Source organism: Dasypus novemcinctus, chromosome 1 (genome assembly GCF_030445035.2).
Source record: "Dasypus novemcinctus isolate mDasNov1 chromosome 1, mDasNov1.1.hap2, whole genome shotgun sequence".
NCBI classification, from domain to species: domain Eukaryota; kingdom Metazoa; phylum Chordata; class Mammalia; order Cingulata; family Dasypodidae; genus Dasypus; species Dasypus novemcinctus.
This window is the reverse complement of record NC_080673.1, coordinates 126,130,149-126,140,534: the sequence shown is the minus strand read 5'-3', so window position 1 is coordinate 126,140,534 and position 10,386 is coordinate 126,130,149. Positions and strand designations below refer to the sequence as shown.

The window sequence follows — 10,386 nt, the reverse complement described above, 5'->3', positions numbered from 1 at the left end:
GAGACTCAACCTGAGTCATGCCTCACTGAAACCGAATTTTAACCATAATTTCAACAGGTAATTTAATCAAAGACATCAAATCTAATACAATCAAAGGATATCACACTCAGAGGAATATATTAGTTTACAAACACACTCTTTCTCTTTTTGGGATTCATAAATAATCTCAAAATGCCACAATATTTCTTTCCAAGTATCCCTTTTTCCTGCGTCTAGAACAGTAAAAACTATTCAATGTCTATATTCACTATGGAGAAATCAAAAGTATTGTCTTACAGTTCTCATTCTGTTCTGTGAAAACTAGTTATTTTACTTGAGGACAGACCTTACCTTTTTTTTTTTTTTAAGGTCCTGGGGGCTGGGAATTGAACCCGGGACCTTGTATGCGAGAAGCTGGCACTAACCACTGAGCCACGTTGACTTCCTTGAGTCATTTTTTTGTTGTTGTTTGCTTTTGTTTTTTTCAGGAGGCATCAGGAACTGAACTTGGGACCTCCTGATTGGGAGGCAGGCACTCAACAGCTTGAGCCATATCCACTTACACTTTTTTCATTAATTTAATTTCAATGCTAATTTATTTTATAAGCATTTTATGAACCTAGGGAGATTATACCCAAGCAAAATAAAATTGAGACAATTATATTTAATGCACGATATCTTTTTTTCTTTAAAAGATCATTTCATAGCTTTTAAAGATTTCTTTACTTACTAAAATTTGGTAATTGGGTTAATTTCCCTTATTTTAAGGCTGTTAGAAGTTTAAATTGGGGAATTACAGGATGAGTTATGATGATTAATTTCTTGGCCTACATTTCTCTCTATAGTCACACCTAACCTTTTTCCCATTCTTCCTCTTTTTCCTTATCTGAGAAGGAGCCCATAGGGTCTGATGTTAGGGTCTCACCTCTGGTTAATATCCTCTAGATCTGCACTTGAGGGATCCTGCAACCCCTAGTGCGAACATATCTATAAAACAGGGTTTCTAACCCACCCCTTCAATCTGTCAGTTTCCTTTTCTTATTTAAACCTGCTGTAGTACTGCCAGTTTACCTGCTGGAGTTTTCTGGGTGTTCCTGTACTCTCTCCACAGTCCCCACTTCTCGTGGAGACTGGAGGGCAGCTACCCCTCCCCACATGGATGTTATAGGCCAACCCAGGATTTCTCCATGGATTCTCCTTTTCCTGAGCTGACGACTGCTACTACAGGCCCTCCTTCCTCTCCTGGCTGGTAGCTCGCCTATAGTTACAGCCCAGCTCCTGGAGAGCAAGGGTTGGGGTGACTGGAAGACCAAAGGACACTCTTGGCACATAATCAGACATGAGCTTTATTTTTTGAGACTTACGGACAGGACAGGGTCTTTGGTGGTAGCAGGCCAAAGAATGAAAGTAGTGCTTCACAAAGAAGTGGGAAAATGAGGGGCAATATATAGGGTTTCAGAACAAAGACATTTCATAACAGAGTTACATAAATGGGGTCTGGTGATGTTATTGTAGGAAGGAATTGTACAGTCTGGAGAAAGTTACAGTCTGTTGATACCATCTGTACATTGTTCACCTGTGAGGAGGTTTGTTACATTTTAACTTGTGTCCTGGGGCATGCTGGCCACTGCATACTGCAAGCTGAGTTTCCCTTAGGGAGGGAAGCTAGGGCAGGGAACCTACTGGTTCCCAACATCAATTATCCTATATCTATATTTTTATCACAAGTCACATCAGTGCTAGTATCTAAGATGGTCAGAATCTATATTATCCACAGGTTCTTTTTCCCCCTAGAGATATTTCAAAAGGAAGCCAAATTAGGTGTTACTACACAGCCATGACCTAATAGTGACTGCAAAAAATTATTTTTTTGCTACTGATTAATTGCCCATAGTATCTCAATTTCTGCCTACAATTTGGGTTAAGGATACTTATTCTTAATTTACAAGGTTGCTAGGAGGATACACTCTAACAATAGATATCAACACCTTTTGGAACCAAAAATGTTCATAAATACTTGGCGTTCTTGGCGTTCGTTTATTTAACAATAAATAGTTTAGGCACTCTCAATAGTATGTTTGTGGTTAGTTGCATTAGAATATTGTAGCATTAACATCATGTGATGATGAGAGGATACTGAAATTTTATTATATGCTTGGTGAAAAATTCAAGAACATATTGCTTGGTCTTACCTACAGTTTTTGAGAGGAGCCCTATGATTTAATTTTAAACGTCAATATCAGTGATCACGTTATATTGGTACATTTTAGAAATGATTTTTTTTTTAAGATTTATTTTTTATTTATTTCTCTCCCCATCCCCCCTGCCCAGTTGTCTGCTCTCTTGTGTCCATTTGCTGTGTGTTCTTCTGTGACTACTTCTATCCTTATCAGCAGCACCGGGAATCTGTGTTTCTTTTGGTTGTGTCATCTTGTTGTGCCAGCTGTGTGTGTGTGCGGTGCCATTTCTGGGCAGGCTGCACTTTCTTTTGCGCTGGGCGGTTCTTACGGGGCGCACTCCTTGTGTGTGGGGCTCCCCTACGCGGGGGACACCCCCGCGTGGTGCGGCACTCCTTGTGCGCATCAGCACCGGCTCCACATGGGTCAAGGAGGCCCGGGGTTTGAACTGTGGACCTCCCATGTGGTAGTCGGATGCCCTATCCATTGGGCCAAGTCCGCTTCCCAATTTTCTTTTTTTTTTTTCCTGAAGATTTATTTCTCTCCCCTTTCCCCACCCCCCCAGTTGTCTGTTCTCTGTGTCCATTTGCTGCATGTTCTTCTTTGTCCACTTCTGTTGTTGTCAGCAGCATGGGAATCTGTGTTTCTTTTTGTTGCATCAGTTCTCCGTGTGTGTGGCGCCATTCCTGGGCAGGCTGAACTTTCTTTCGCCGTGGGCGTCTCTCCTTATGGGGTGCACTCCTTGCGCATGGGGCTCCCCTATGTGGGGGACACCCCTGCACGGTACGGCACTCCTTGCGCACATCAGTACTGTGCATGGGCCCGCTCCACACGGGTCAAGGAGGCCTGGGGTTTGAACTGCAGACCTCCCATGTGGTAGGCGGACACCCTATCCATTGGGCCAAGTCCGCTTCCCTCTTTTTTTCCTCTATTCTTTATTCATTCCTGTGTTGGGCTCTGATGAAATTGTATTATGTCCAAACTTTGTATGTAAGGCTGACTCCAGTTTTGAATTGCATGAAATGATTAAATTTCTCCACTATTCTGCTTGAAAATGTAATTCAAATGTTGCAGGAATGAGACTCCACAGTAAGGAAATGGTCAGCTTATTTTTAAATGGAAATCCCCAATCATGCCACATCATCAGTCATCTGATATATAGTCAGGCATCCAAAAGCTGGCTTGTACTAAAGGTCAGGTCTCTGGAAAAATTTAAGTTAGTGGGTTATACAGCAGAAATATCTAAATCTACAGCACTGTTTTAGCAAGGGCAGAAACAGTTTCTCTTCACATAGTAGATAGGAAGAAAGGATTTTAAAGCTCCAAGTCTCTTTTGCCTAAGCACATTTTCTAACATTTCTGTCTGTATCACCTTAGGTTATATAAAGAAATGGGGGTGGGGCTTGGAGAGAAATAGACTCTCATTCCTCTACTTACATGGAGCATACTGGAATCATGCAGGTATGATTCCTTCATACCACATATTTTAAAATTGGGGGAATGTTTCTTAAGAAATTGTAAACTCTGGCCACAGTGGGCCTGTATTTGAATGTGGAAAAGTAGCACTAAAACTGAGGAAATTGTCAGTCCCCACCACTCCCTAATGTCTTGCACCCAACTTCCTTTTTGCTTTCATATTGCCTGCCAGGGTGACTCCTGCAGAGTTTATGAAATCGATGCAACGGAACTTTTTTATTTTTTCAAATGAGCATATCTCTTTGGGGGAGGGGACCACAATGGCTGTTTTTGCTTCCAAATAGTTCTAAATCTGCCTGTTTTGCAAGGTTCACAAACACTGTGATCCTGACCTATTTTTTCCAGAATGGTCAAAAGCACTGAACTTATTATAAAAGATGGACGTTATAGTCCCAGCTGTACCAGTGACCTTGGGGGAAATCAGTTAACTCTCACCCAAAGGTGGTGAATGGTCTGTAAAGTGGACTTTATACCTTTCTGAATGCCTCATAGTTGCTGGACAGCATGTATGGGTTTTTTTTTTTAACAAATCAATTTTATTGATATATATTAATAAAGCATAAATCCATTAAAAGTGTATAATCAGGGACAATCACAGAGTTGTGCAATCATCACTTAAAGAATTTTTAGAGCATTTTCATTATTTCAATAATAAACAAAAAACCCTCACCTCTCAATCTCTCTATGCTTCCCCTGCTATACATGGCTGCGATTCTGTTTTCCTCTCGTTTATTTGTATTTACATTTTGGAAAAAGCCTTATTAATGCAATATCACCCATATTCGTAGTTTATATGAGGTGATGTGCTTTCACCACTTCTATTCATTTTCAAAAATTTACACGAGGTTTTAAAGTACTCCTAAGTATTTACAAACTGCAAAACGCTTCCAAGCACAAGGATCTGCCAGAGCGCCACAGCACCGCGGCTATAGAAGTCGGGTTACTGGAATCCGCTCTAGTTTCGCGTTGCTTCCATCACCCACGCTCGGGGCCGGTAAGCGGGAGAAGGTTCTCAGGGGGAAGGTCTGGAAAACTGGCCTAGGAGTGAAGCGAGAAAGTTCCTTAGAGGAGGTTTAAGTTGTTGGCGGCATTTCTAAGCCCCAGAGCGACATACCGATTCCCAGTCAAGACGACGTGCTGTATAGGCAGCGCGGGAACCCGCCCAAGGGCCACGCCCCTGCACGGAGTCAGGGCCCCACAGTTTGACCTGAACCCTCCCGGCCCGGAACCCGGGTCCTCGCCCTTGTCCCCAACCCCCACAATCACCTCCTCCGCTCCTCGTCCACGTGACAAGAGCCGGAACCGTCACTTCCGGCGGCGCGGACTGCGCGCTTGCGCGAGGAGCCCGGCCTCAGAGAGCCGTTGGCAGGGGCGCCGCGTCGCCAACGGACTCGAGTGGCGGGCGGCGCGGATCCGGCTCCGGCGGCGCCGTGGGCTGCGGTCCTGAGGGTGTGCGGCCCGAGAAGCCCAGCCCACTGCCCGGAGGGGCCGGCCGCCCCGCCCCTTTCTCCTGCTCCCTCCCTCCGTCCTCCTGGGCTCTCGCTCCCAGCGCTTCTCGAGGCGTTGGGGGCGCCTAGGGCGCTACTGGAGGAGGGGGTGTCGCCCCCGCACTTGGGCCCGCCCCCTCGCGCCCCGCCCCGTCCCCGCCCTCCCCACCACCCTCTGCGGGAACAGGGTAGCTGCAGCGAAGCCGCGGAGCGGGCGGCTGGTCAGGGACAGTGCGTTCGCAGCGCGCGGAATGTGAGGCTCGGTGGGCCGCAGCGCGCACGGACGTTCGGACGCGCGAGGAGCGGCGACCCCTCGCGGACGCCTGGCCGCGCGCCGGACTGGGGGCTCGCCCTCTCGCTCTCGTGCGCGCTCGGCTGTCTCCAGCGCGCCGGCGGGACCATGAAGAAGTTCTCTCGCATGCCCAAGTCGGAGGGCGGCGGCGGCGGCGGCGGCGGCGGCGTGGCGGGTGCGGTGGTAGCGGGAGCCGGCTCGGGCTCTGGTGGCTCGTCCGTGGGGGTCCGGGTGTTCGCGGTTGGGCGCTACCAGGTCACCCTGGAGGAGTCGCTGGCTGAAGGTACGGGCACCGGGGAGGGTCGGGCTGGCAGGTGAGGGAAGGCTGGGGTGTGGCGGTGGCTTCGCCGGGTCCTTGCCCGCTTTCCTCCTCGCCCTCTCTGCTCACTCTTCAGTCCTTTTTGCCTCGTCTTCTGGGCTAGAGGGGGCTCGTAAGTAGCTGGGGCTTTCGTTCTTAAGCCGGGTTTTTTCTCCGCTGGCAGGCAGCTCTAATCAATTCCCAGTTACCTCTCATTACTAGTTCAAATAATTTTCTCTCTTAGATGCGAGGAATTAAATAGAAAATGCCCTAGCAAGAGATGTGGTGTCAGGATTGGACGAGTGACTCATTAGCGGGTCAAACCGAGCAGGATTGAGTCTCAGCTCTGCCAGCTGTGGCTCTGGCGGGTGTCTTGCATTAGCCTCTCTTCCGCGTCTCCACCCGCCCCGCAGGGCACAGGACCCTGCAGCTCCTGGTGTGGAGTCTGGGTTTGCTCTTGCCCTGTCATCAGTTGAAAAACAGTATATATTTGTGTGTGTATGTGTGTGGGGTGGAGGTGATACTTTGTCCCAAATTCAGTTAGTAGATTGCTCTGGGAGACCAGATAAATTTGCAGTCCATTTAACGTTGTTACCTAGAATCTTCTCTATCAGGCAAGGTGTTATTCATGACCATCCAGTATGTGGAAGCAGGTTAGCTTTAGCTTGCGAAGTTTCATTCTGTCTAACAGGTTGTGACAGCAGGTACAAATCTACTTAAAAAAGCTTTGCTCCATTAAAAAAAAGAGAGACCCTAGACATCAGTTTTACATTTCTTGTACAACTGGCTTGTAGGAAATACTTACTCTTGTTTATTGCATGCTACATTGATTTTGAGTTTTTAATTGCAAAATGATACTACCAATAAATACTTTAAAAAGTCATAAGAAATAATTTCTTTGATTAGTGATCCTTTTTAAGTGTCAAGGTAAGAGAAAAGAAATTGAAGTGAGTAGTTCTGGTTCTCGGGGATTTAGATGTTGGTGTGAAAACCATAGCCTGAACAGTAGTAAACTAAACCATAACAAATAAGTGCAGGAGAAAAACCTATTTTGTTAATAAAATTTTGTAAAGACAAAGAAGTCCTGAATTATTCAGACCTGTGTATGATGAGCCTACCTGAATCTTGGAGAAGTTGGAAAGAGGAGGATCATTACTGTCACTCTCAAAAGAGTGACGATATATGATAAGTCTTGATAGACGGATTTACTGTTATGAAATTTCCCAGCTCTGTATTAACATGAATTTTGAGTGGTGGTTTAGATTGGGATGTAGGTTTTAAAAAGAGGTATAATTTGGGTAGTGCTGTATTCACTCATTGCACGAAATCCCAAATGGGTGTTTTATTTAATAGAAAACTTTGACATTTCATCAAAGTAGATTTTGAATTTGTGGTTTATATCATTGCCCTCATCGTAGTCCATTATGACCCTGAGCAAGTCATTTTCAATTGAAAATAAGGGACTTTGGGAAATGAAAATAGAAATGAATATCAAGAAAAGGGAGTCTTCATTAAATCACAAAAATTACTTTTCAAACACTAATATGATTGTTACAGTTCCACTGACTTTTGCTATAAATTTGTCTTTTCTCTTGGAAAAATCAGTGCTCAAATTCTAGTTATAGATGATGAAGACAGCAAACAAACTTTGTTTTAGGGGTCTTTGAACAGAGTAACAAGAGGATAGGATTAAGTCAAGAGAGGAAGCAATGGCTGAAGAAAACCTTTCGGAAAAAGGAACTCCCCAAGCTCTCACCCCAGCTTCTGAGACTAGGCTTTAAGCCTTTCCTAGAGGGGAGACCAAAGACTAGGCTTTCTTCCCTTGTGTCTTCTTTCTACAGAACAAACACAACTGAAATTACTGTAACTGTAATCGATTTACTTTTTGATCTTGACAGGTTTATTCTGATTTCAAATGCTTAATATGCCCTCTTCTCCCTCATAAGTAATGTCACAATTTAGACAAGATGCTTAAGCACAAGTCTGGGTCACATTCAAGAATGATCAATTAATACTAGATAAATACATGTGCCTGATCATAAAATTGGGACAAGTGCTTGTGAAAAGGCATTAGAGTATTTGAATCGGGAAGATAAATACCACTGAGTGGGAAAGTGTTAGAAACTAAGACAGATAAAAAAACAAAGTTGATAGATTTTACTTTTTTTTTTCCTTTGGGTTAGTGTTGTTTAAGCAGGGTCAGGGCCAGCAGAGCCGGGAGGTGTTTTTGCCATGCTGCAAACCAAAGGTAGCTTGCTCAGAAAGACCTCTGCAGAATCTTTTCAATAAATCAGTCTCTGTTTCATTCTCTGTATATAATACATATATACTTATTAAAATATAAAAGATTCTCAGGAGTATATTTATGTTGTACTTTGTAACTAAACTGTTGGAGGAGTTTCCTCTTTGAAATATATGCTGTGTATAGTTTTAATTTCCTCCTGGCAACCACATATTTTTGAAAATATCACATGGTTCCATTCTAAAAGCTTGAACCTTTTCAGTTCCTGCTCAGAGTTGAGAGGACTGATAACAGCATTTTCATGATTATTTTCTAAATAGTTTAGTTTCAGGCGTGTATGCTAAACAAATTACAACTTTGGTCTGTAGAAATGAGGTGGAGCCCTTTGTAATTTTAGCTTGACATAGTGTCAAGTTTCAAAACATTGTCAAGCACATACAATTCAATGTACCATCCAAGTTCCTATTAAAACAATTTATTAAAAACATGATTGGCTTTTTGATCTCATGCATTGCCATAGAAGGCCTTCAATGCTAGTCTGAGGAATTTAATATTGATTGATAGCGGGAAGAAGTTGGTTCTTGAGCTGGAGACTTAAAAAAAATACATCCTTAGCGCAAAATGGACTAAAATAGATGGGGAGTGTAGAGACTTAGAGACCAGTGATAACGTGCTGAAATAATCAAGTAATGAAGTTATGGGGGCTGGATAGGTATGGTAGTGTGAATATGGGAAAGTAGTAAGACTAAATAACAAATGGGCATGGGGTTTGTTGGCATTGTCAATAATTGTAGGCCAGGAGTTTATTACAGAGTTCTGTAAAAATATCTCTCTCTGCGTTAACTGCTCAAATTAGGGTGAATGAATTTAGGCTAGATATTAACTGATTCTGATTGTTAGTTTTACGTGAAGGTATTATAGATTTAATTTAATCCTCATTCTGGTTCCAGAGAAATTAAATAGTTGCTAGTAAAGTTGGTGAAATTTGGATAGCTTCTAGATCTTGAATTCTCTCATTGCAGGGATTTTGTCCTTGGTCTTGTCTTCTGAGTTCTCAACAAGTTCTCTTTTTGTCTGGCCATGTAATCTAGATCTTCAGTTTTGAAACCAAATTTGGACTCTTTACTCTGGAACCTCAATTTCTTTAGCAAGTAGTTCTCTGGAATCAGTCCCAGGGTAAGAGTTGTTCTCAAATCCCTCAGTGAGAGTGCATAATTGGGAAGAGGTATAGGAGGTATGCCACCTTCTGGTTTCTCTACTTAAGAGTAGCTTTAACCACTGCAAGGTGATCTTGCCTGTGGTTTTGGCTTGATCCAAGGCTTCCTAACGTTCTCCTCTTCTCTGGAGTAAGTGTCTCGCTCTTCGATTCTGAAACCGGATCTGGACTGTAGACTCCTTGGTGTTAATTTCTAAAGCCAGTTTTTGTTTGGTAGTGTAACTCAGGTATGGTTTTTCGTTGAAAGCATCAGCGAGGATTTTCAACTGATCTGCTGTGAATTTAGTGCGACTGTACCTTCGATATGCAGCTTCCACAGTCATTGGTCAACTTTGAGGGCAGCTGACAAGTTGTTTTCATTCTTTTTAGCTGCAATCCGCAGTGCTTGGTGGAGCACAGCGCTATCTTCCAGCAGCCCCAGGACATATGCCACTCCTTCACATCCTCCTTGGGAAGGGGCAGGGAACTCCCAGTAACTTCTGATATACAGGTGCTGGAAGAGGACAGAATTTTAGAGAAGAAAGGAAGGATTTAACAAAAATGTCAATGACTGTTAACTACTATAAAACTACTTATTAAATGCTTGTTTGTGTGCCAAGCACTGTGCTAGGAGCTACTTATACAGTGGATTACAAGACAGATATGTTTCTGGCTGAATGGAGCTTAAAATCGAGTGTGGAATACAAATGTTAAGCAAACAAAAATTACCAAGTTAATTTAGCTAACAATTTTGATATGTTTTACGAGGGGAAAGCGCAGGGTTTTATAAGGAATACTGATTCAGTTTAAATTGGGGGAGCAAGGAAGACCTTTTTAACATTTTAGCAGAAATCTGAAGGATGAGAAGAGTTAGGTAAAAGTCAGAGGTGTGAGGGTAGGTGTGGTGTGGAGCATGTCATGCGGAGAGGAGGCCCTACATGGGGGTGAGTATCAGGAAAGATACCCAGAGTTGTGAGCTATAGTGAGTGAATCACACAGAAGAGGGACTAAAGATGATGTTGAAGAGGTGATCAGGGTCCAGGGTTTGTGTGCCATGTTAGGGATTTTACGTTTCATTTGAAATGCCATTGTAAGTTATTGAAGGATTTTAGTTAGGTCAGTGATATGCTTCTAGTCAAGTTTTTCACAAGATCATTGCTGACTGCTGTATGGGAGATGATTGAGAGGAATACAAATTAGATGGTTATTGTACTTGTTAAGATGGTGACAGTGGGGGTGG

The 10,386-nt window shown here is 43.4% G+C and overlaps 1 protein-coding gene across 2 annotated transcripts in view; it reads left to right on the top strand.

Moving 5' to 3' along the window:
- The first annotated feature begins 5,171 nt into the window (after positions 1–5,171).
- BMP2K (BMP2 inducible kinase) overlaps positions 5,172–10,386 on the top strand; it is a 135,912-nt gene continuing 130,697 nt past the window's right edge. Inside the window, exon 1 of one of the 2 annotated variants that reach the window (XM_058296524.2) lies at positions 5,172–5,694. In XM_058296524.2, coding sequence (XP_058152507.1) covers positions 5,520–5,694 — 175 coding nt within the window. In that variant the 5' untranslated portion in view covers positions 5,172–5,519. The remainder of the gene's footprint in view (positions 5,695–10,386) is intronic. The other variant, XM_058296525.1, reaches the window with a different exon arrangement.